The 27,286-nt window shown below is 45.6% G+C and overlaps 1 protein-coding gene and 1 non-coding gene across 2 annotated transcripts in view; one reads left to right on the top strand and one right to left on the bottom strand.

Annotated features, from left to right (window-relative positions):
- LOC126336393 (uncharacterized) overlaps positions 1 to 27,286 on the bottom strand; it is a 262,692-nt gene that overhangs the window by 115,130 nt on the left and 120,276 nt on the right. Inside the window, exon 3 of the mRNA XM_050000069.1 lies at positions 22,894 to 23,106. Within this exon, the coding sequence (XP_049856026.1) occupies positions 22,894 to 23,106 (213 nt within the window). The remainder of the gene's footprint in view (positions 1 to 22,893; positions 23,107 to 27,286) is intronic.
- Trnap-cgg (transfer RNA proline (anticodon CGG)) lies at positions 24,754 to 24,827 on the top strand. The gene has a single exon. It is a non-coding gene; the product is annotated as a tRNA-Pro (tRNA).

Genomic DNA, 27,286 nt, shown 5'->3' with positions numbered 1-27,286 from the left:
AAGCTGTCTCTTTAGTGTACTTGTTGCATCTACATCTACATCTACATTCATACTCCGCAAGCCACCTGACGGTGTATGGCGGAGGGTACCCTGAGTACCTCTATCGGTTCTCCCTTCTATTCCAGTCTCGTATTGTACGTGGAAAGAAGGATTGTCGGTATGCTTCTGTGTGGACTCTAATATCTCTGATTTTATCCTCATGGTCTCTTCGCGAGATATACGTAGGAGGGAGCAATATACTGCTTGACTCTTCGGTGAAGGTATGTTCTCGAAACTTTAACAAAACCCCGTACTGAGCTACTGAGCGTCTCTCCAGCAGAGTCTTCCACTGGAGTTTATCTATCATCTCCGTAACGCTTTCGCGATTACTAAATGATCCTGTAAGGAAGCGCGCTGCTCTCCGTTGGATCTTCTCTATCTCTTCTATCAACCCTATCTGGTACGGATCCCACACTGCTGAGCAGTATTCAAGTAGTGGGCGAACAACCGTACAGTAACCTACTGCCTTTGTTGTCGGATTGCATTTCCTTAGGATTCTTCCAATGAATCTCAGTCTGGCATCTGCTTTAGCGACGATCAACTTTATATGATCATTCCATTTTAAATCACTCCTAATGCGTACTCCCAGATAATTTATGGAATTAACTGCTTCCAGTTGTTGACCTCCTATTTTGTAGCTAAATGATAAGGGACCTATCTTTCTATGTATTAGCAGCACATTACACTTGTCTACATTGAGATTCAATTGCCATTCCCTGCACCATGCGTCAATTCGCTGCATATCCTCCTGCATTTCACTACAAAGTCCTGCCAATGAAACGCAACCTTTGGCTCGCCTTCCCCACAATATTATCTATGTAATCTTTCCAGCTGAAGTTGTTCGTAATTTTAACACCCAGGTACTTAGTTGAATTGACAGCCTTGAGAATTGTACTATTTATCGAGTAATCGAATTCCAACGGATTTCTTTTGGAACTCATGTGGATCACCTCAAACTTTTCGTTATTTAGCGTCAACTGTCGCCTGCTACACCATACAGCAATCTTTTCTAAATGATGACCTTACTAGACGGTAAATTACAGCATCATCTGCGGACAACCTAAGAGAATTGCTCAGATTGTAACCCAGGTCATTTATATAGATCAGGAAGAGCAGAGGTCCCAGGACGCTTCCCTGGGGAACACCTGATATCACTTCAGTTTTACTCGATGATTTTCCTTCTATTACTACGAACTGCGACCTTCCTGACTTGACTGATTCGTGCACGAAGTGTAGCAGTGTCACTGATTTATGTTTTGTACATGCGATCCTTTACCTAATGGGGTGACGTCAGGGGAGCGCGGGAATCACGTGATAGGACCGTCACGACCCATCTACTGTGGTGTGACAAGAAGGTTCAGAGAGTTACACCACGACCTACTGCTTGATTGGCAGGTATGTTAATATTATTCCGATAAGATGGCATATGTTGAGTAGCATTAGTGTTAAATTTTGTTGTTGTAACTAAAATTGTTTGAAATGAATACTCAACGTTCTGTCTGTATTCTGTTTCAAGTCGAGTGTAGACGCCATAACTTGCAGTGCTCAGCATGTTCAACGCCGCCTTCTACGACCATGAGCTGGCCGCTGTTGATGTCCGCGCGAAGACCATAGGGCGAGAGAAGGTCCTGTCGGCGCGTGTTATCGCCTTTGACTTAAATCAAGTTAATGAATGAAAATTACTGTTGAAATGTTTTGTAATAACGCAGAGCTATGTTGAAAACGGAAAAATACCACGTTTGAAACCAGATTTTCTTTAAATTAGATACTAAGACCATCTGTACTAGTGTATGACTTTTGATGTGAAAATATACATCGATAATTGTGAAATCTGACGTGTTTCCAACCAAGAATATTGATATGCTGGAATACGTTAAAAATATGTATGAATTTATTTTAGTCTGTCGTCCTCATGGATGACTGATTTCAGAACCGAATTTCGTTGGTCAATTTTGGGAAGTCATTGAATATTAAAGTGAAGCACCGATCAATATATTGAGAGTTGCCACCAGAGAGTCGCAGTTCGTGCAATTTGGAAAAAAAAAAGCCAAGGAGTTTTATGAATCTTTAAGACGCACAAGCGTTAATCTTCGTCTCCCTCAACTTCCGAATTTTCAGAAAGTAAACTCAAATTTTCGTTGTGGCGCCCCTCAGAAAAAGAAGCCTATTAAGGTCAAGTTTAGTACTTTCCACATATGATAGAAAGTCTGCATTACTACAGCACATGCTGGTGTTGTAACCTGTTTAAAAAGGCCTGGCGTCGCAATACTGCTCTGGAAATTTGTCATTCATCGCATCCCGCACTTTCAAACTCCAACGTGGGGGTGTACCACCTTGTTGGAAAATGACGGACAACTGCAACTCTTCGGTCTCTGCTAGCTGAAACTAATCGAGCATGTCCAGGTAACCATTTCCCGTTATAGTTTTCTTTGCGGAAAAAATGGGCTTCTTCCCCCACAGTGCATTAGGCCGCACTTAACATTAAATTTCGGGCAATCACGGATGTGTTCACGTGTGTTGTGTGCGTTTAAGGAGCCCCAAATCCTAACACTGTGGCGATTCAGATGTCCTAAAATGTGGAAAGTGTTTCATCTGAAACCAGGCACGTTTTCAGATATTCATTGTCAGCGCCTATGCAGGACAGCATGAAACGCGCGAATGACTACTGCAAAGGAGATCGCTGGGCTGCAGTGCTTGGAAGGACAGTTGGTCTTTCTTCCAATAGTTTGCGTGATGCATGAAGGATTGACTTCTGGAGGCTGCATTGAAATGTAACTTGCACTGTCAACACGTACTTGAGTCCCAGGCGGACATTCACTTCTTTAATAAGGGGAAAATGGGCTAATCGTGTGAGTTGAAGTTTGTGTTAGACAGGACAATGGAGTAGAGTGGTCCGTGCAGCTACGATGGTGTAGTGGTTGGCACATCTGCCTAGCAAGCAGTAGATCTGGCTTCTAGCTCCAGCCATGGCACAAATTTTAACGCATTGTTTCACATTCTGTCCTTGTCGAAGGTAAAGTTTAGACTCATATAGTAGTAGTAGTAGCTTTATTTATCTGCAGATTTCTTTTTACAAGGATATAGGACATATCAAATTATTTACAAGTTTAGATCAATTTAAGGTAAGCTAATTCATATACATATATATTTACAGACTTCTAGTCAGACATGATCATTAGATTTACTCCTGGTATACATACTTTTTTTTACAAAGAACTTATTAAAATAATGTAATGCCACTCCGTTCACTCATATCTCAGTATCAGTCACTGCACACACATTGTTTCATAACACTTCACTCACTACACACACAAACACACACACACACACACACACACACACACACACACACACACACACACACACACTGGTGATCCCTGGGCCATTTTCTGTTTCACAATTTCCTAATTGCTATCCTGAAAAACTGAGTGAGCATCCCTCCATAGCGAGTGAGATGTTGAGCTCAGAAAGAGGAAGAGGTGTTAGTATTGTGCTATGGATAGCTTGGGGATAAGTATTTCTAGAAAAGAAAAAAGAAGGGAAAAAACATAAAGTCAAGGTGTTACGTGAAACGTTGACTGTTTTATAATCATCATCATTATTATTATTTACTTGTATAACATTTTTATTAAACCCCTACTCTGTTTTATCTAAGTAATCCTTCAATGTATAAAATGTATTGCATATCAGGTACCTTTAGCTGCCTTTTTAAATAAGAGCATTTTGCAATTTCTTTACTCTCTTTTGGTAATTTATTGTACAGTTTCATTCCTTGGCAGAAAAGGCTGTTTTGAGTTTTTGTGTTTTGAACGGATCTTTACAATGAGCTCAACTAGTATTTTTGTTTATTATTCTTATGGCTCTTTTCTGGAGTTTGAAAATTGTGTTCATATTTTGCGGGTTTGTTCCCAAAAGAAGAATGCCTTAGATAAGAACTGAGTGTACGTACGAATAATATGCAACTAAAAGACAGTGTATGTTACACACTGATGATAGGATTCTAAGGGCATAACATGCTGATGACATTCTGTTTGCAAGTACCTTTGTGTGTTCACACCACTTCAACTGAGAAACAATATTCATTCCTAGATTTTTGCATTTGTTAGACAGTCTATAGAGGTGCCACCTATATTTAATTTAACATTGTCATATTTCCTCTTCAAACTGAAATCGTGGAATTAGTTTTCTTGATGTTCAATGTTACTTTATTGCTTATTGACCAATCATAAACTTCCTTGAGGGTTTCATTTGCTTTCTCGGCAAGGAGTTCTCTTTTTTTCTCAGCGACTATAGTATTGCTGTCATCAGCAAAGAGGATTTTTTCACCATGAGTAACACTATTGGCAAAGTCATTGATGTATATCAGGAACAATATTGGTCCTAATATGCTACCTTGTGGAACCCCTATATTAATGTATTGGTGTTTTACTAAATGTTTAGTTCTATTTGAAGTATGTTTTATCTCTAGTCTTTATACCGTATCTGTTACGTATGATCGAAACCAGTCATCAGCTACGCCTCTTATTCCTAATGCTTCTAATTTATTTAGTAGAATCTTGTGGTCGACTCTATCAAATGCCTGTAGTCGACTGTCTCCAGGAAAATGTAATTCCATCAGATCATTGTCTCTTTAAAGCTTTTGAACCCCCTGATTGTGCTATTGTTTTGCCTGTCGTGTCCTCCCACTCTGGCGTCGGTAATTCTGCAGTACCAGTGTCGCAGAGTTGGATTCTGCATGCCGGATGACACTTTGATTCTTCTCTTGGTCTGTCGCCATTCTGATGCACTCCAGGACAAAGGGAATAGCTGCTAAACGCTTTACAACAACCCACGATGCTTTATCTCTAGTAGTTTGCAAGTTACGATTTTATGGACACCCTGTATTTGCTCCGCTGAGCGGGATGAAGTTATCTTTCCCACTTTTTTACGCATTTTTGCAACTAGTGCCAGACATTCTGTCACACAAAGTAAACGTAGCGCATAGAGAAGCAAAGCAAAGAATGTAAATGATCCTTTATGGGACCTAGCTTTGCCTACAACTAACTGCGGCAACACTGGCACTGCAAGGCGCGGTATGGTAATGGCGAAGACAACAGAAGGCGAGATGAAGCTCATTGTCCAATTATTTGTTGTGATGGCAGCTATCCCGTAAACAATTAGCTGTCGATCACTTCGTTATTCTGATCCAGATATGATTCACGGGCGCGTACAATACCAGCGAATTACATGTTGAAAAGAGAATCATTTTCCGTTTTGATTACACACGCTATGCTCCGATTAAAGTAAATTTGTGCCGGGCAGAGTGCTGTGGCGGAAGGATGCGCTGCTGGCGTGCTGCCAGCCACACTACGCAAAGGCTCCGCAAGCACCTACACAGCAGACAGCACGGCGAGCGCGAGGCTTTCGTTAGGTACTCATAGAAGTTCGGTGTGGGCTGTAATTATCGTATGACAGCGAAATTTGATAGATAATGCAGGATGTCCCACTCAAACCTCCCTGATTTCAAAGACCCATGAAAAAAAAAAGAAAACACAGTCGATACGACAATGAAAAATGCAGCACATTGTAGAGCATCTCAAAGAATTTATTTTTTTATCATCAATACACCTCTACATGCGAACCATTTGTAGCACGAAGAATATCGAGTCTATGTTCAATTTGTTGCCAAGTACTTTGTAACATTTCCTCTGTTATTATTGCAATCGCATTAGTGATACGATGTCGCAACGCAGGAATATCGTCTACTTTGGTCGCATACACGCGGTCCTTCACGAATCCCCACATGAGGAAACCAAGCGGTGTAGTGTCGGTTGAACGTGGTGGCCAGGCAGTGGGTCCTCCGAGTCCGATCCCACGGTTGGGAAATGTCCTATCCAGGAGCTTGCGAACAGCCGTTGACCAATGCGGCGGAGCTCCACCTTGTTGAAAAATGATGTTGGGTTGCAAGTCTTGTATCTGAGGGTACACAAATTGCTCCAACATGTCCAGACCCATTCACTGTTTGTTCCACAAAGAAGAACGGTCCAGTAATCCTGTCATACATTAGCCCGCACCAGATGTTTAGTTTAGGGTTATCACGAACATGTTCAATGATAACGTGCGGATTTTGCGAACCCCAAACCCGAACATTATGCCTATTAACCCTTCCTGATAGATGTAAGGTTGCCTCATCTGAGAATAAACATCTTTCCAGGAAGCTGGCATCCATATCAATACACTGCAGCATATCCGTAGCAAGTTGTCAGCGAGGTTTGTCGTTCGGCGTCAGATGTTGCAGAATTTGCACTTTATAAGCACACATACGAAGACGCTGGTGAACTACATGATGAGATGCTGATCGAGATACATCAAGTTGCCAAGATGATTGACGAATTGACTTACGTGGGCTTCTGAAAAACGTTTGCTGATGTCCTCCACTGTCTCATCTGAAACTCCGTAGCGTGCACCGCCAGAATGTATCAGAACACTTCCTGTTTCCAGAAACTTCCTATACCATTCCTTAATTGCTTTCACATTAGGTGGATCACATTCCTACACACGATGATACTTTATTTGCACAGTAATCGGTGATTTTGTTTCTGCAAACCACTCTACTGCTTGCGCGCGCTGCTGTGTATTGGCCATTTTCACTTCATGCGACCATGCTGCACTCCGTCGACGATACTTGGCACTTCTGACATGGGAATATAACTTCTATGACATGATCTACAATGTGGTGCATTTTTCATTGTTGTATCTACTGTGGTTTTTCTCTCCTGGGTCCTTGAAACCAGGGAGGTTTGAGTGGGACACCTGTATAACGTGTTAATGCAGAACCGATTTGCACTGGAAAAAATTAGTTTAAGTTTTGGCTACCAGATGCAAATGTAGACCTCTACACTGTTTATACGGCCGTACGACGTCGACACTGTCATTCGATAAGCCGAAACGCGTGTGAACAGCATGGCCATCGAAAAGAGACACTGTGCGCTGTTAGTGGAACAATTTTATGTAAAGAGCAGCACTGAGAAAGTATCACCGACTGATATGTCTGAGGAGACGACCGGTGTGATGAAGTGATTTAAAGAAGATGATGATGAAATTCGAAAACATGGGTGAGCTTGCTGTGGCACCTAGGAGAGGAAGGCGTCCTTTCCCACTGGAAGCTATCGACGAAGTTGCTGTTGCCGTAACTGCCATGTAGCACGTGCCATGAGTAGCGCTAGTGCCCGAGCGCGAGAATATTCCGTCCCGTGGTCAACAGTACGAAAAGTTTTACCGTTTGTTTTACACTGGTGGCTGTACAAGATCTAGATCGTGCAGCAGCTGAAATCTCATGATTCGCAGCAACCTTTTGAATTTGCTCTTCGCTTTCTGGCAAGGTCCGAAGTTGATGACATGTGGTCCGGCAATAGTCTGTGGAGTGGTGAGAACATTTTACACTACAGGTTTCAGTGAATGCACAGTGAGCCGTGGCGTTGCTGGCGCGCCAGCGTACTTGCAAGTCCCTCGCCTTCGCGCTCTCATCTTCGCTTGTGGCGCGTACTGAGTTTTGGCTGCCTTATCCTTGTTAGAGGAGTTCACTGGAGGCTCTCGACAAGAACGGGACAGTTGGCGTTCGATGTTACCTGAGGCTAGAGAGCCTATATAGGGAGAGAGTGGCCAATCGGCCCGTGGCAGCCAAGTTTTACCATACTGCGCGCGAGATGTGCAAGTAGGTATCGACGCAAGCAGAAAGTTAGCCACTTCACGAATAAAAGAAGGCATGTTTGACGCATGAGACCAAAGCAGATCTTCTACCTTAATACTCGGTATGTAAGTACAACAAATGGCATTCGTCTATGTTTATATAGCCCTAATAAATTTGTAAGCAAATGGAAGTACCGTGAAGCAGTGTGTATGAATGCCGAATTTCAACAGCTGAATTTTATGATGCTGTATGAATGCCGAATTTCAACAGCTGAATTTTATGATGCTGTATAAACATTGACAACTGATTAAGAAGTTTCATTTAATGTATCTCAGAGTACATGATGCCATTTCAGATGTTTCCTTGCGGATATTCATCGTTGAAATTGGTTAACTCTTGTCTCTTTCCGTCCCCACATAATGCATTTTAAGTGTGTGTCGATCTTATAACATTTTCTTATGCTGGCAAAACACGTCATTCTGTACACACTTTTAGGAACTCTATACCACAGAAAATCAGAAAAATATCAATACTTAGGTACTCTACTGAAACAGCAGAAATTAATTCAAAATAGGTAACTGAATATCCACACGATAATTATAATTTACAGGAATGTGAATAGCCAAGACTAGAGAGCCAAGTGCGAGTCGCCAATCGGAAGTACGTATACTTTGGGTTCGGTATACATGTTAACACACATAGTGTAGCATGAATTGTCACTCAATAACCATTAAAAGTCTAAGAAATAACGTTTAAAAAAACATAGTTTGAGTAGGAATCGAACTCACGACCTTCGGATTACAAATTTAAAACTCTACCCCCATGTTACAAGGCCACAGCAGTGTTAGTTTTGTGTTCATTTACATTTTCTTTCTTGGAGGGGATGTATCAGTAAAAAGGTTATTCTATAATTTTTTTGTAGGCTTTATAATCATATAGAAAGAAATTTATTGTTCGATACACAAAGAAACCAAGCGAGCTTTCTAACAGCGACAGACAGTGAGTTGATAGATCCGACCAACAGAGTGACTGTAAAGTAATTTACGTAAATAGAACCGTCAGAGAACATGCAAAAGTCGTTCAATACCTACCGTATTACAACCTGTACATAATTGTACAATGGAATTGGCGTTCGAAGCGTTGAAGAGAACCAATAGTACAGAATCACACACAGTATTTACTTATACTCGTGCCAAGTCAGCGTCAGTTTGGTAAAAACATGGCGTCCTCGGCTCTCAACCAATCAGCGATGCTATCACCATTGGCTACTCCCTCCCTCCATATAGGCTCTCTATCTGCGGCCGGAGTGCGCAGCTCGGTGGAGAGCCTTTGCTGTCACCTGCGAGGACGCTTGTTGCTGCCTTGGGTTGCGTGCTGCTGGTTCCGGACACGGCTGTCTACGGTCGTCCGCTGCCTTATTACCGCCTGCTGTACCCGACGCAAGCCATATCGGACGTCCAGCGAAAGGTTAAGTGAAATTGTACTTAGGGCATGTGTGTAAAGGTGTGGAGGACTGTTACCTCACTTCTGGTAACCGTAAGCGCATGGATATTACCATGGAACTAAAGGTATGCCTATGAAGAGTTAATAGTGTTTAAGACAGGTGTTAAATATTAATACAATTCACGAGCGAGCCTCTTTCAAGCTCGTGGGAAATTGTTGTTTGATGTAATACGTAATCAGCTGCAAGGCCGTAATCTGTTTATCAAATATACTGCATTGGAGTGTTTGGTAGACTTAGCGTAGCGAGCCCCAATGTAGCTTATAATGAAATTTTCAGAATTGTGCTCGTCACGGTTTTCACTGAAGAGTGGGGCATAAGAATTCACGTAATTTAATTGTGACTGGCCTTACTAGTAATTGTAAGCTTTGGTAATATCTGAATAGCAGGCATTTCTCCTTAAGGTTATTGATAAGAATTGCGCTGTTCGTTGTACCTTGCCTGTGTAGTACATTCGTGGTGGGGCAATGACAGTGTGGCGTTTTATTCGTGAATAATTTAACCTGTTATTTAATATCTTTTGGTGGTTGTTTAAATTGGTCCTGAGGACCTGTTCTGTGCGCTTGTTAAATGTTACAGCTGGCTGGCTGGCTGGTGTTTTGGAGTAAGAGCTACCTTTCCAGCTATGGATACCGGGGATGTGAAATCCTGGGTAGCGGGAGGTGACTCCCAGGTCGAAGCTCGAGAAGTGGGTCTTGTACGAATTACCGCCTTCCGCCTTGGCTTCTCCAAGTTAAGTTTTCGTTCTGCCTTCGAGAGACCTGGCGTCACTCCTCGCTAATTAATTCGGGCGCTAATTATATTTACTTGGGTGTTTATTACATTTATTATTTTTATTAAAACTTGTCTCAAGAGCAACATAGTTTTAAGAAAGGTTGTTGCTTTTTTACTCTTAGTAAGTCTTCGCACTGACTAATTGTCTTACTGGGCCTTGGAGCCGAAGTTTGAAACCTTAGTAATTCTTAGTGATATTGATTGACTCTTGACTGTGAAACAAATGCCTTTGCATTAAATTCATACTGCTATTTATTGGGAGCATCTCTGGTAGGTTGTTATTTAGGTAAATGTTTTTGAGGACATCAGTTCTCAGTGTCCGAAGACTAGTCAAAAATATTGTGTGTCTAAATTTAAGCCGTCAGGCGCATAATTGTCAGTGGTTTTAAAAGTTTCTTATATATCAGATACAGCTTGTTTCATAAAAAGACGTTGGTAGCAGATTCACTAAATTCTTGTGACTTAACTATTCTTATTACCTAATCAGGACTAAGACGTTGTTGTTCTATAGGAATTTGTAGATATGATTATTAAATAAAACGTGTGATAACAAAAGGGGCCCAGTCCTTCCTATTGCTTCCCTATTCCATAGCAGATGACCGTTTCACACAGAACTGCCGCATTTGGGACAATGCCAAACTATTTGGTGTGCATGAAAAACCACTCCACTCGCCATATGTGACTGTGTGGCGTGGATTCACAAGCACCTTTATTCTCGGTACGTTCTTCTTTGAACAGAATACAGTCACAGGGACAGTCAGGTGTACTGCGGAATCTGCACACTATCGAGACCTCCTTGTACAGCATGTGATTCCTGCTTTGAGAGAGCACAACAGTGTAGAAACACCGTTTTCCTGCAAAATGGAGCAACATCTCTTGTCCCTCGCCCAGTGAAAGATCTACTCAACCCAACCTTCCACGATCGTGTTATCTCCAGGTGCTTTCCTGATGCTTACGGAGACCAAGATCATTCTTAACAGAACTCAAAAGCACTCTTAATTTAGATGGAGGTCGGAAAGCAAAGTTCACATCGTATTTCCGTAAAGTACGACCGATCTTCTTGGAAGTGTTTCCTATCTAAGGTAAAAAGGAAATAGACTTAGGTTGTCGACTCAGAATTGTCATTAATCACCCGATGTTCAGTTGGTCGATAGCGCAACGCACGTTCAACCTCTCTGTCACTACAACTATTTTGACGAAACGTTACTTTAAGATGGGACAGCTCAGCTGGCAAAGTCTCAGCGTCGGAAACGACATGTGGCCTGTGTACCAAGGTACGAAGTACCCCTTCACGCTGAGCCGGATGGTGACAACTGTTGGCCTGTAACTACAAGTCGGTGTGAGTACGTTTCCCGTAAACTGCATGTCCCAATGATCCATCATCCTTTCGCCTAACCAACAAGTCAAGAAAGAGAAGGAAACCATCCTCTTCCACCTCCATCGTGAAACGAATGTTCGGGTGGATCGTGTTCAGGTGTTCTAGAAAGGCATTCAGATTCTCTCTACCATGAGGCCAAACAACAAAGGTATCGTCAACATATCTAAATTCCCGGAAGTTAGCTGAAAGTTGTATACGCCAGGAGAAACTCAGGTCTCACATTATTTTCATTCAAGTACACTCCTGGAAATTGAAATAAGAACACCATGAATTCATTGTCCCAGGAAGGGGAAACTTTATTGACACATTCCTGGGGTCAGATACATCACATGATCACACTGACAGAACCACAGGCACATAGACACAGGCAACAGAGCATGCACAATGTCGGCACTAGTACAGTGTATATCCACCTTTCGCAGCAATGCAGGCTGCTATTCTCCCATGGAGACGATTGTAGAGATGCTGGATGTAGTCCTGTGGAACGGCTTGCCATGCCTTTTCCACCTGGCGCCTCAGTTGGAGCAGCGTTCGTGCTGGACGTGCAGACCGCGTGAGACGACGCTTCATCCAGTCCCAAACATGCTCAATGGGGGACAGATCCGGAGATCTTGCTGGCCAGGCTAGTTGACTTACACCTTCTAGAGCACGTTGGGTGGCACGGGATACATGCGGGCGTGCATTGTCCTGTTGGAACAGCAAGTTCCCTTGCCGGTCTAGGAATGGTAGAACGATGGGTTCGATGACGGTTTGGATGTACCGTGCACTATTCAGTGTCCCCTCGACGATCACCAGAGGTGTACGGCCAGTGTAGGAGATCGCTCCCCACACCATGATGCCGGGTGTTAGCCGTGTGTGCCTCGGTCGTATGCAGTCCTGATTGTGGCGCTCACCTGCACGGCGCCAAACACGCATACGACCATCATTGGCACCAAGGCAGAAGCGACTCTCATCGCTGAAGACGACACGTCTCCATTCGTCCCTCCATTCACGCCTGTCGCGACACCACTGGAGGCGGGCTGCACGATGTTGGGGCGTGAGCGGAAGACGGCCTACCAGTGTGCGGTACCGTAGCCCAGCTTCATGGAGACGTTTGCGAATGGTCCTCGCCGATACCCCAGAAGCAACAGTGTCCCTAATTTGCTGGGAAGTGGCGGTGCGGTCCCCTACGGCACTGCGTAGGATCCTACGGTCTTGGCGTGCATCCGTGCGTCGCTGCAGTCCGGTCCCAGGTCGACGGGCACGTGCACCTTCCGCCGACCGCAGGCGACAACATCGATGTACTGTGGAGACCTGTCGCCCCACGTGTTGAGCAATTCGGCGGTACGTCCACCCGGCCTCCCGCATGCCCACTATACGCCCTCGCTCGAAGTCCGTCAACTGCACATACGGTTCACGTCCACGCTGTCGCGGCATGCTACCAGTGTTAAAGACTGCGATGGAGCTCCGTACGCCACGGCAAACTGGCTGACACTGACGGCGGCGGTGCACAAATGCTGGGCAGCTAGCGCCATTCGACGGCCAACACCGCGGTTACTGGTGTGTCCGCTGTGCCGTGTGTGTGAGCATTGCTTGTACAGCCCTCTCGCAGTGTCCGGAGCAAGTATGGTGGGTCTGACACACCGGTGTCAATGTGTTCTTTTTTCCATTTCCAGGAGTGTATAAAGTTGCTAAGTGACTACAACAGGGTTATCTCCCGCTACAGCTTCCAGCTTTCTTACCCTGCGTAGTCTGGAATTGTCACGCTTTCCTAGCGTTTATCCTGTGGTACTCGATCCGCTGTTTTAATGATTTTAAAAATTTATGCTAATTAAACTTTGTGGCGAGATGCAGTTCCTGTCGCTACAGCAGTTGATGACAAGGCAGGGTAGTCATGTAAGTGACCTTGTGTGAATCATGAAAACTGTATTTTGTGTGTTATAGTGTTATAACTGTGTGTGTATTCCATTTTCTGAGGCAGAGGCTGCGGATGAACCCAGAATTTATTTAGAGAAGCGTGGAAAACCGCCTGAAAGTCATACTGACTGTGGCCATTGCCCCATATCAACGGTCGTTGCTCCACTTTGCGGATTGAAACAGTGTCAGGCTGACCTCCGTGTCTGGCAAGCTAGGGTGCTTAAGCCATTTGAGCTTATCACAGCATCCACTTCTTTGTCCAACCTCAAACCAAAACGCCACGTACTCGATTCTCGCTTCCGCCAATCCGTACCGTTAATCGGCCCGTAACTCCAGTTCACAAACAGGTCAGTTCTCAGAAGTTATACAGCAAATGCAGTGTAATTAAAATATCCAGTGGCGATCAAGTTGGTTCTGCGATTATGCCACTGGGCTCACATTAGGGACACTGTGGTCCAAATGAATGAAGGCAAATGTCGGAATGGTTCATTCGAGAAAAGGACGCCAGTCGTCTCAATGATCGGTCATATATCTTCCCAAAACTCTAGCCGTAGCCTGTAATGACTCTACCATAGATTTATTGCGGCGGATACGACACGTGGACAGTGCTGCCTGGGTAAAGTAGTTACGTACAAGGTGTGATCAAGAAGTTTCAGGACTGATTCATTTCTGAGTAGGGGAGCGCGCGAGGACCGGTTCCGCCGGGTGGGTGAAGTAGTGGGCAGTCTTAGGGAACCAGCAGACGCTGCGGCAGTTGCCTCCAGAACCCTGGAGAGTCCGCATCGCTTGCAGCGTGAGTGCTTGTCATTGACAGCGGTCGAAAAGTGGGAGAGGCGAAAATGGAGCAGCATTATTCGATTAAGTTTTGCGTGCGACTGAACAAAACCGCCACAGAGACTCTCGGTGTGATTCAAGAGGCCTTTAAGGAAGAAGCCATGTCCCTTTTAATGGTTTTCATGTGGCATAGACGTTTCAAAGATGGCCACGGGAATGTTGACGACTGCTCTGGGAGGCCATCATCAAGCCGGACGGATCAAAATGTGGAGGGTGGTCCGCCGCTTGAGGGAAGGAGTTAGCCGCGCCCCCCCGGCGATCGAGGGCGATTGGATTCTCCTCCACGACAACGCGCCCGCTCACACGTCGGGCGCCGCAGACGAAGTTTTGGTCAAGTTCAACCTGACAACACTGCCGCAGCCACCCAACGGCCCCGATTTGGCTCCAAGTGACTTTTTCTTCTTCCTCCGAATCAAGACAGGCCTAAAACGGAAACCATTCGACTCCATCGACGCCACCCAGCACGCTTCGATGAGAGCCCTTGACAGAATGACGTCGGAGGCCTTCCACAAGGGCTACGAACAGTGGAAGACGCGCCGGCAGCGCATTGTTGATGCTGAAGGATCATATTTTGAAGAATTTTAGTCCGCTGTACTTAAATGTCCAATAAATTTCTAGTTCTGAGTTAAGTCTTGAAACTTTTGAATCACACCCTGTATATAAAGCCCCATATAATGTTAGAAATACTTCAGCTGCATTGTAGCCGCTACCACTTGTGTGAAAATACAGCATAGACGAAAAGTATCTGCTTCAAAAGTAAAGTTAAACTGACAAATGTGGTTGCTACGTCTGCACGCTTGTTTGACAATCTGTGGCTAGACGATGGCGAATTTGACAAACAAGTTTGCTCTTTTACTAGTGCATTATCAAGTTATTAGAGATTTCATTGTCCACTCGAAGAAAGTTGATGTAATGATCGGGCTATGAGAGTAATATTTCCGTTATCAGAGTTTCACGGGTTAATCTCTCTCTCACTGTAAGCCATTCCCTGGGCCAGACTCTTGTTTTCTTCTTCTTTAAAAACATTGTGAAAGTCAGTGCCAGAACTACTTTGTCTGCATTGGTGGCCATTCTCACTACTGTCAAAATACTCACGAACGCGAACAGCATCTGCTTCAAAGTATGATTAAAGCGACAACTTTTGTTTGTATGTATATGGTCTCGTTTGACAAATCTGCGGCTAGATAAAGGCTGATCTGACAGGAAAGTTTATCGTTTGCAGTCGCTTTAATAATCACGTGCATGCGGCAGTCTAGACTCTCCGACTCTGTTTGTTACTCCTTGTAACTTCCAGATGTAGCACTAGTTTGCTGAAAATGACAGTCTTAGCATATAATTGACTGATGAGCTGTACGAGGTGCATTCAAGTTCTAAGGCCTCCGATTTTTTTTTCTCCGGACTGGAAAGAGATAGAAACATGCGCATTGTTTTTAAATGAGGCCGCGTTCATTGCCAATACGTCCCAGAGATGGCAGCACCGTACGGCAGATGGAATTTTACCGCCAGCGGCGAGAATGAGAACTGTTTTAAATACTTAAAATGGCGACGTTTTCCTTACTTGAACAGCGTGCAATCATTCGTTTTCTGAATTTGCGTGGTGTGAAACCAAGGAAATTCATCGACAGTTGAAGGAGACATGTGGTACTGGAGTTATGGATGTGTCGAAAGTGCGTTCGTGGATGCGACAGTTTAATGAAGGCAGAACGTCGTGTGACAACAAACCGAAACAACCTCGGGCCCACACAAGCCGTTCTGAAGACATAATCGAGAAAGTGGAGAGAATTGTTTTGGGGGATCGCCGAATGACTGTTGAACAGATCGCCTCCAGAGTTGGCATTTCTGTGGGTTCTGTGGACACAATCCTGCATGACGACCTGAAAATGCGAAAAGTGTCATCCAGGTGGGTGCCACGAATGCTGACAGACGACCACATGGCTGCCCGTGTGGCATGTTGCCAAGCAATGTTGACGTGCAACAACAGCATGAATGGGACTTTCTTTTCGTCGGTTGTCACAATGGATGAGACGTGGATGCCATTTTTCAATCCTGAAACAAAGCGCCAGTCAGCTCAATGGAAGCACCCAGATTCACCGCCACCAAAAAAATTTCGGGTAACCGCCAATACTGAAAAAATGATGGTGTCCATGTTCTGGGACAGCGAGGGCGTAATCCTTACCCATTGCGTTCCAAAGGGCACTACGGTAACAGGTGCATCCTACGAAAATGTTTTGAAGAACAAATTCCTTCCTGCACTGCAACAAACGTCTGGGAAGGGCTGCGCGTGTGCTGTTTCACCAAGACAACACACCCGCACATCGAGCTAACGTTACCCAACAGTTTCCTCATGATAACAACTTTGAAGTGATTCTTCATACTCCCTACTCACTTGACCTGGCTCCTAGTGACTTTTGGCTTTTTCCAACAATGAAAGACACTCTCTGTGGCCGCACATTCACCAGCTGTGCTGCTATTGCCTCAGTGATTTTCCAGTGGTCAAAACAGACTTCTAAAGAAGCCTTCGCCGCTGCCATGGAATCATGGCGTCACCGTTGTAAAAAATCTGTACGTCTGCAGGGCGATTACGTCGAGAAGTAAAGCCAGTTTCATCGCTTTCGGGTGAGTAGTTAATTAGAAAAAAAAATCGGAGGCCTTAGGACTTGAATGCACCTCGTAGTGTGATCCATGGCCGCTGTAGCCGAGCTGTTCTAGGTGCTTCAGTCCGACAGTCCGGAACCGCACGACTGCTACGGTCGCAGGTTCGAATCCTGCCTCGGGCATGGATGTGTGTGATGTCCTTACGTTAGTTACGTTTAAGTAGTTCTAAGTTCTAGGGGACTGATGACCTCAGATGTTAAATCCCATAGTGCTTAGAGCCATTTGAACCATTTTCTAGTGTAATCATCTTGAATAATAGAAAGGAATGACGTTACTAACACACTCTAAGACTAAAGAATTAAAAAAACAACACACCACAAAATAAGTGTCCGAATGAGATGGAAATCGATAGATGTGACATACATGTACAGATAAATTATTAAAATTTCAGAAAAACTAGATGATTTATTTAAGAAAAAGAGCTTCACAAACTGAGGAGTCAGTATTGCCTGTGTAGTCCGTCTCTGGCCCTTATACAAGCAGTTATTCGCTTTGATAGAGACAGTTTTTGGGTGTGGTTGGGAAGGATATCGTGCCAAATTCTGTCCAACAGGCGCTTTCGGTCTTCAACATCCCAGTTTCCTTGAGGGCCCTGCCCATAATGCTACAGATGTTCCAAATTGGGCGAGAGATCCGAGAGATCCGGCGACCTTAGTTACCAAGGTAGGGTTTGGTAAGCACGAAGACATACATTAGACACTCTCGCCACGTGCATTATCTTGCTACGATGTAATCCCAGCATAGCTTGCCATGAAGGGCAACAAGACGCTCCAGATGTTCTCCATTAGGCGAGAGATCCGGCGACCTTAGTTGCCAAGGTAGTGTTTGGCAAGCATGAGGACATACATTAGACTCTCTCGCCACATGCATTATCTTGCTACAATGTAATTTCAGGATAGCTTGCCATGAAGGGCAACAAGATGATCCAGATGTCCCCAATTAGGCGAGAGATCCGGCGACCTTAGTTGCCAAGGTAGGGTTTGGCAAGCACGAGGACATACATTAGACTCTCTCGCCATGTGCATTATCTTGCTACAATGTAATCCCAGGATAGCTTGCCAGGAAGGGCAACAAGACGCTCCAGATGTTCCCAATTAGGCGAGAGATCCGGCGACCTTAGTTGCCAAGGTAGGGTTTGGCAAGCACGAAGACAAACATTAGACAGTCTCGCCACGTGCATTATATTGCTACAATGTAATCCCAGGATGGCTTGCCATTAAAGACAACAAGACGGGGCACAGAACATCGTCGATGTACCGCTATACCGTAAGAGTGCCGCAGATGACAACGAAAGGCGTCCTGCTACGAAATAAAATGGCACCCCGAACCATCACTTGTCAGGCCGTATTGAGTACGACAGTCGGGTTGGTATTCAACCGCTGTCCGGAGCGTCTGCAGGACACGCCTTCGCTGCTCAGTTTGAAACGAGACCCATCACTGAAGACAACTCTACTCCAGTCGGTGAGACTCCAGGGTGTCGTGCACCACGGGCCATAGATGGCAGGAATGAACGACAGCTGTGGACACGTGTGTGGGCGAATACACGTGCAAATGTTGAGCATTTGACTGGCCGGATGAACCATGGAATTACCAACGGTCACTGATGTAATCATGAGGTTCTAAGCGTATGCTATCCTTTAACAGGTTTTTATGTGTACATTTCTCTCTCATTTTAAAACATTCCCTGGACCAGCGTCTTGTTTGTTGCTTATTCGTCAAACACAGCGCCAGAGACAATGTTAGAAATACTTCAGCTGCATTTGTAGCCGCTACCGCTTGTGTAAAAATACAGCATAGACGAAAATCATCTGCTTCAAAAGTAAAGTTAAACTGACAAACGTGGTTGCTACATCTACACGCTTATTTGACAAATCTGTGGCTAGACGAGAGCGAATCTGACAAACAAGTTTTCTCTTTTACAAGCACGTTATCAAGTTATTAGAGATTTCATTGTGCATTCCAAGAAAGTTGATGTAATGATCGGGTTCTGAGAGTAATATTTCCTTTATCAGAGTTTCATAGGTTAATCTCTCTCTCTCTCTCACTGTTAAAAAATGGTTCAAATGGCTCTGAGCACTATGGGACTCAACTGCTGTGGTCATCAGTCCCCTAGAACTTAGAACAACTTAAACCTAACTAACCTAAGGACACCACACACAGCCATGTCCGAGGCAGGATTCGAACCTGCGACTGTAGCATCTCTCTCACTGTTAGCCATTCCCTGGACCAGACTCTTGCTTTTCTTTTCTTCTCCTTCTTTAAAAATATTGCCAAAGTCAGTGTCAGAACTATTCTGTCTGCATTTGTAGCCATTCTCACTAATGTCAGAATACTCACGAAGAGCATCTGCTTCAAAGTATGAGTAAACTGACAAATTTTGTTTGTACGTATGCAAAATTGTTTGACAAATCTGCGGGTAGACACGAGCGGATTTGACAAACAAGTTTATCGTTTGCAGTCAGCTTAACAATCACGTGCACGCGCCTACAATGATATGATGACGTCACTGGTAAAACAGTTAACGCGCGACAAAGAAAAACAGACGATCCATTCGTTGTGGGAATAACCATTCATCACGCATTAATGACCTTGTAGTTATTAGCGATTCAAATCTGACAGTTCTCTGTTACAGAAGTAAGTTCGTCCGACGAGCGAATAGACGTGTTTACGTCAAAACAAGTAAATCGAGTCGTGCAGAAAGGGGTTAGAAGTGAAGGGACCTGAAGGTGGCATCAATGTAATGCCGAAACTGGTAGCAGATAAGAAGATCATAAAATAAATTTCTACAATACATACGGCTGTTGGTAAATTATCGCATCAAGAAACTTTGACAGGGTTAGCGAGGTTTTCGTACACTCACTCTCTCGCCCGCATTCACGCCGGTCGTTCAGCTGTTGGTGGTCGGGCATTCAGTTGTTGAAAGTGTTGCCACTGGGCCATGAGACCAAAATTTAGGGCAAATAATACAAATCTAATTGATATCTTCTATAAGTACTCGAGCAAAAGTATGAGCTAAAAAGTATCGACTAGAAATCGGGCTAGAGTGACCGTAGTCAATGCCGTGAAATATCGGGACTAGTCCCGCGTCACTAACTGTGACCTAAAACCCACGAGAAAGATAGGCCACGGCGTGTACGTCACAGCATGTGATACTGCAGTTCTCACAAGTGCTACCAGCTGCCTCTGGTGGGGAGCGACTAACTATTACAGACAAGTTTAATAATTCTTGACTATGCACTTAAATGAATGCAAGCACTGGAAAGCACACGACAAAGTTAACTCTTTCAGTGGGTACCTTTTGAATTGCACTATTTGCCATTAAAATTGCTACACCACGAAGATGACGTGCTACAGACGCGAACTTTTACCGACTGGAAGGAGATGCTGTGATATGCAAATGATTGGCTTTTCAGAGCATTCACACAAGGTTTGGCGCCGGTGGCTACACCTACAACGTGCTGACATGAGGAACGTGTCCAACCGTTTTCTCATACACAAACAGCAGATGACCGGCGATGCCTGGTGAAACGTTTTTGTGATGCCTCGTGAAAGGTCGGATTGTAGCCTATCGCGATTGCGGTTTATCGTATCGCGACAATGCTGCTCGCCTTGGTCGAGATCCAATGACTGTTAGCAGAATAAGGAATCGGTGGGTTCAGGAGGGTAATACGGAACGCCGTGCTGGATCCCAACGGCCTCGTATCACTAGCAGTCGAGATGACAGGCATCTTATCTACATGGCTGTAACAGATCGTGCAGCCACGTCTCGAACCCTGAGTCAACAGATGGGGACGTACACAAGACAACCATGGCTGCGTTTACCCTTGACGCTGTATCACAGCAAGGAGCGCCTGCGATGGTGTACTCGACGACGAACCTGGGTGCACGAACGGCAAAACGTCATTTTTTCGGACGAATCCAGGTTTTGTTTACGGCATCATGATGGTTGCATCCATGTTTGGCGGCATCGCGGTGAATGCACATTGGAAGCGCGTATTCGTCATCGCCATACTGGTGTATCACCTGGCGTGATGGTTACATGCCATTGGTTACACGTCTCGGTCACCTCTTGTTCGCACTGACGGCACTTTGAAAGGTTGACGTTACATTTCAGATGTGTTACGACGCGTGGCTCTACCCTTCATTCGATCCCTACGAAATCCTACATTTCAGCAGGATAACGCAGGACCGCATGTTGCAGGTCCTGTACGGGCTTTTTTGGATACAGAAAATGTTCGACTGCTGCCCTGATCAGCACATTCTCCGGATTTCTCACCAATTGAAAACGTCTGGTCAATGGTGGCCGAGCAACTGGCTCGTCACAATACGCCAGTCACTACTCTTGATGAACTGTGGTATCGTGTTGAAGCTTCATGGGCAGCTGTACCCGTACACGCCATCCAAGCTCTGTTTGACTCAATGCCCAGGGATATCAAGGCCAGAGGTGGTTGTTCTGGGTACTGATTTCTCAGTATCTATACAGCCAAACTGTGTGAAAATATAATCACATATCAGTTCTAATATAATACACTCCTGGAAATGGAAAAAAGAACACATTGACACCGGTGTTTCAGACCCACCATACTTGCTCCGGACACTGTACAAGCAATGATCACACGCACGGCACAGCGGACACACCAGGAACCGCGGTGTTGGCCGTCGAATGGCGCTAGCTGCCCAGCATTTGTGCACCGCCGCCGTCAGTGTCAGCCAGTTTGCCGTGGCATACGGAGCTCCATCGCAGTCTTTAACACTGGTAGCATGCCGCGGCAGCGTGGACGTGAACAGTATGTGCAGTTGACGGACTTTGAGCGAGGGCGTATAGTGGGCATGCGGGAGGCCGGGTGGACGTACCGCCGAATTGCTCAACACGTGGGGCGTGAGGTCTCCACAGTACATCGATGTTGTCGCCAGTGGTCGTCGGAAGGTGCACGTGCCGGTCGACCTGGGACCGGACCGCAGCGACGCACGGATGCACGCCAAGACCGTAGGATCCTACGCAGTGCCGTAGGGGACCGCACCGCCACTTCCCAGCAAATTAGGGACACTGTTGCACCTGGGGTATCGGCGAGGACCATTCGCAACCGTCTACATGAAGCTGGGCTACGGTCCCGCACACCGTTAGGCCGTCTTCCGCTCACGCCCCAACATCGTGCATCCCGCCTCCAGTGGTGTCGCGACAGGCGTGAATGGAGGGACGAATGGAGACGTGTCGTCTTCAGCGATGAGAGTCGCTTCTGCCTTGGTGCCAACGATGGTCGTATGCGAGTTTGGCGCCGTGGAGGTGAGCGCCACAATCAGGACTGCATACGACCGAGGCACACAGGGCCAACAACCGGCATCATGGTGTGGGGAGCGATCTCCTACACTGGCCGTACACCTCTGGTGATCGTCGAGGGGACACTGAATAGTGCACGGTACATCCAAACCGTCATCGAACCCATCGTTCTACCATTACTAGACCGGCAAGGGAACTTGCTGTTCCAACAGGACAATGCACGTCCGCATGTATCCCGTGCCACCCACCGTGCTCTAGAAGGTGTAAGTCAACTAGCCTGGCCAGCAAGATCTCCGGATCTGTCCCCCATTGAGCATGTTTGGGACTGGATGAAGCGTCGTCTCACGCGGTCTGCACGTCCAGCACGGACGCTGGTCCAACAGAGGCGCCAGGTGGAAATGGCATGGCAAGCCGTTCCACAGGACTACATCCAGCATCTCTACGATCGTCTCCATGGGAGAATAGCAGCCTGCATTGCTGCGAAATGTGGATATACACTGTACTAGTGCCGACATTGTTCATGCTCTGTTGCCTGTGTCTATGTGCCTGTGGTTCTGTCAGTGTGATCATGTGATGTATCTGACCCCAGGAATGTGTCAATAAAGTTTCCCCTTCCTGGGACAATGAATTCACGGTGTTCTTATTTCAATTTCCAGGAGTGTACATTTGCCCAATGAATACCGGTTTATCTCCTGAATTTCTTCTTGGTGTAACAATTTTAGTGGCCAGTAGTGTCCATATTGAAATCCCGCAGGGCCCGCACGGAACCCAGCGTTCGCGGAGTGCGGCGGAGAAGGCGGCTAGTATGACGTCACAGGTTCGTTGCGGGCCCCGTGTCTCTGGCAGCGCAGTGCTGTGCGGTCACTTACTGGGGTCCCCGTAGAGCTCGGACTTGAGCAGCGCGTTCTCCACGTGCTTGTCGGGCGCCGCTTTGCCCGCTCCGTACAGGTAGCCCTTCTCGTACTGCGCCACCGTCTTGCCGTCCCCAGACACGGAGGCGCGGCCCCCGGACCCTGCCGTCTCCGGCGCCGCCCCCGGTGCAGCCGTGGAGGCGGACCCGGCATCAGCTGGAGCCTCGCCTCCTGCGGAACACACAGGCTGTCGTTGCTGCGTCCTACTATCTATTCACACTGCCAGTCTACCGCCTTATGAAGCTGGAGGCTGCAGTGTGGTGGACCCGTGCGACTGAATCTCCGAGCACGGGGCTGACCCACGTAGCTGAATCTCTGTGACAAGAGCTGTGTACGTGCGCTAGACAATGGTCTAATACAGTGTGAGCAGCAACCGATACTTTTTGCTGGCTACGCCAACGATGTCAATGGAAGTACTGGGTTCATCCAGTGCTAACAATACACGATAAACACAGCATGTCTCTTTCGGTAATCGGCACAGAATTACATAAAAGGGAGACGAAGTAGATCAAGACGAACTGGAAGAAATCGTATTAAGAGCAGAATTAGACAGAGTATTGAAACACCGAAGTCGAAACAAACAACCTGCAGCACACGCAATTCTCTCAGAACTATTAGGTTCCTTGAGAGAGTCAGCCATGACAAAGCTTTTCAGTGTGGTGTGCTGGATATATGAGACGGGCGAAACATTCTTCAAGAAGAATACTAACTACAACTCCATTAAAATACGAGTGGCGACAGATGTGAATATCACATACCGCCGGCCGGAGTGGCCGTGCGGTTCTAGAAGCTACAGTCTGGAGCCGAGCGACCGCTACGGTCGCAGGTTCGAATCCTGCCTCGGGCAGGGATGTGTGTGATGTCCTTAGGTTACTTAGGTTTAATTAATTCTGATGACCTCAGAAGTTAAGTCGCATAGTGCTCAGAGCCATTTGAGCCATCGCATACCATCAGTTTGATACATAATGAATACATAACATTGACGGTAATTATTTGCAGAAGTACTGGCGGCGTCGATCTCGGGGAAGACCAACTCAGGTTCTGGAGAAGTGTAGGAGTACGTGTCCTATGGTTGTTACCTATCTTTTCAGTTTTTGTACGTCAGAGCTCTTCCATCAATTTTCACATCATTGTAATCACAGCAAGCAATTAAGGAAGTTTTCTGAAAAAAAAAAAAAAAGCCGCTTCGATTGTGTCCTTTGACCACCAATGAAAAGGGCTATACGTTATTTCTCCTCACACATGGGTAGTACAAATAGATACGTTATCTTTGGTTCAACAGTTTCGCAGAAAAGCGTTTGCTACTGGAATAAATGACACCTCTTGTACTAGAATCAAAATATATTTTTCCGAAGCTTAAAAACCCTTTTCACAGTTTTTACGCACAAAATTTTTTTATGTTAATTTACGATCCTATATTTTAACATTTGGAAGAAGTCTTATTGGATTACTAACGGAAAGCAGGGGCAGAAGGAATTAAATGCATACACCTGAAGTAACTGCGGTACGTGCTTTCCTTAGATTCTTTTTTTCCCTAGAACTAGGCAAAATACGTTGCATGCCTTTGTTACTGCATTCCTGTTACTAAAATATAGTGTTTATGAAACCTTATTTCTCTTGATTATATCCATTGCGGATGACGAACTGTAACTGCGATTAATATTGCCGGTTTATGAAGGTGTAATATACAACCTGTCACTTTTTAAATGTGATAGCAGTGCTAGTTCTGCAAGGTTCGCAGGAGAGATTCTGTAACGTTTGGAAGGTAGGAGACGAGGTACTGGCAGAAGTAAACCTGTGAGGACGGTGCGTGATTCGTGCTTGGGTAGCTCAGTTGGTAGAGCACTTGCCCCCGGAAGGCAAAGGTCCGAGTTCGAGTCTCGGTCCAGCACACAGTTTTAATCTGCCAGGAAGTTTCATATCAGCGCACACTCCACTGCAGAGTGAAAATCTCATTCTGCGGTACAATTTGTTGAGTCTGATGTATTGAGAACATGTCCACCAAGGTGGCTAACACCTATAGAGTGATGGCTCTGAGTAAAAGTTCACAAGATTTTTTATTGAATCGAGTATAAACAATACCCTACTTAGCTCTCGTTTAAAGACCAGTAACGTTCCGCATAATATTTGACTAGCAATCATTGTGTATCCAAGTCCTAATGAGGTTTTGTTTATGCTTTCAAGAAGTTCTAACTCCATTGCAGGAGCTGTCAGTTGGTGGGCTAGCGGCGGCCGTCGAATATGGGTGGTAGTCTGTGGTCCGTCGGATTTCGCTGTACTCGGTGCCAGAACGTCGGGCCCGGAAGTGGACGGAATGACTCTCCAGTGGAACCAAAGTTCAGCCTCCACTTCGCTCTGCCTTCGTAGGACTGTGCAGTCCCATACATACGCGGTTGGTGGGAGGTTACTGAGTAATGCTCTAATTCCGCACACATGACAGATGCGGCAAAACAGTGAAGCATAGGCGGCGTGGTCTGTGCACTGACGGGAACGACGTAGTCGCCGCGCTCCCCCTAACGCCTGCTGTTCAGGCAACCATGCTGACTCTGCTGTAGCACCTGCAGCCTCTGTGCCCCCGTATTAACTAGTTTTCGAGACCATGCAGGCTCTTCATCAGACGGGGTGTTACATGAATGTTATTATCTGTACCACCAGCAGAAAGACACCAGTGCCGTGGTGCTGGCAGAGCAAAAAGGAAATTTTAGCCTAAGTTAACGAAGTGTTCGTTGTTGTTGTGGTCTTCGGTCCAGAAACTGGTTTGACAGAGCTTTCGATGCTACTCTATCATGTGCAAGCTTCTTCCTCTCCAAGTATCTACAGCAACCTACATCCTTCTGAATCTACTTACTCTTGGTCTCCCCCTACGATTTTTACCCTCCACGCTGCCCCCAATACTAAATTGGTGATCCGTTCATGCCTCAGAACATGTCCTGCCAACCGATCCCTTTTTCTAGTTAAGTTGTACCAGAAATTTCTCTTCTCCCCAGTTCTATTCAATACCTCCTCATTAGTTATGTGGTCTACCCATCTAATCTTCAGCATTCTTCTGTAACACCACATTTCGAAAGCTTCTATTCTCTCCTTGTCTAAACTATTTATCGTCCATGATTCACATCCATACATGGCTACACTCCACACAAATACTTTCAGAAACGACTTCCTGACACTTAAATCTATACTCAATGTTAACAAATTTCTCTCCATCAGAAACGCTTACCTTGCCATTGCCAGTCTATATTTTGTATCCTCTTTACTTCGACCATCATCAGTTATTTTACTCCCCAAATAGCAAAACTGATCTGCTACTTTGAGTGTCTCATTTCCTAATCTAATTCCCTCAGCATCACCCGACTTAATTTCACTACATTCCATGAACCTCGTTTTGCTTTTGTTGATGTACATACTATATCCTCTTTTCAAGACACTGTCCATTCCGTTAAACTGCTCTTCCAGGTCCTTTGTTGTCTCTGACAGCAACTCTGAAGTGTTCATGAAACGAAAAGTCGTTAAGTTTCAGAATACTTTTTTCACTTCCTCTTAGTATCAATAACAAATAAGTTCTGATAATGAGCATTTAAGTCAGTTTACACACACACACACACACACACACACACACACACACACACACACAGACACACACACACACACACACACACACAGCGTATTTAGGTGCACTTGGTTTGACAGTAAATAAATACTGAATGTAAGTGTGACACTTTGCCACATTGCGACCTTTCACGTGAGATGCTTGTAAACACAAGGGGCGCCCAATAAGTAATGCAATACATTTTTTACTGTCCAGTTTCGGTTGAGAAAATGCGGTATTTGTTGTGGGCCATCGTGGAATATTCCCGCTCAGTCCCTATAGTTTGATGAAGTTACGATTGGTGGCCGTGCCATACGTAGACGTCTGTAACGGAGTTGCTTTCCAAGCACAGAGATGCCCTTGAGTTTCTTTTGGCGGAAAACCAAAGCATCGCAGATATTCATAGGCGCTTGCAAAATGTCTGCGGAGACCTAGCAGTGAACAACAGCACGGTGAGTTGTCATTGCAAAAATATCGCGCAAACCTCCCCGATCTCCCGCGTGCCGGAGGGCAGCACACAGCCCTGACTTTTGCATTGTTGGAACGTGCGGACACTCTCATTCGAGGAGATCGACAGACCACAAACAAACACCTCGCTGCCCAACTGGACGTCTCTGTTGGTAATGCTGACACACTCGTCGCCCAGTTGGTCTGTGGCGGCTGGGTTCCTCGCCGCCAAACAGAAGACAGTAAAACCGAGCGAGGTGGCGCAGTGGTTAGCATACTGGAGTCTCATTCGGCAGGACGACGGTTCAATCCCGTCTC

Source organism: Schistocerca gregaria, chromosome 2 (genome assembly GCF_023897955.1).
Source record: "Schistocerca gregaria isolate iqSchGreg1 chromosome 2, iqSchGreg1.2, whole genome shotgun sequence".
NCBI classification, from domain to species: domain Eukaryota; kingdom Metazoa; phylum Arthropoda; class Insecta; order Orthoptera; family Acrididae; genus Schistocerca; species Schistocerca gregaria.
The sequence above is the reverse complement of the archived record's forward strand: the minus strand, read 5'-3'. Positions and strand labels throughout refer to the sequence as shown.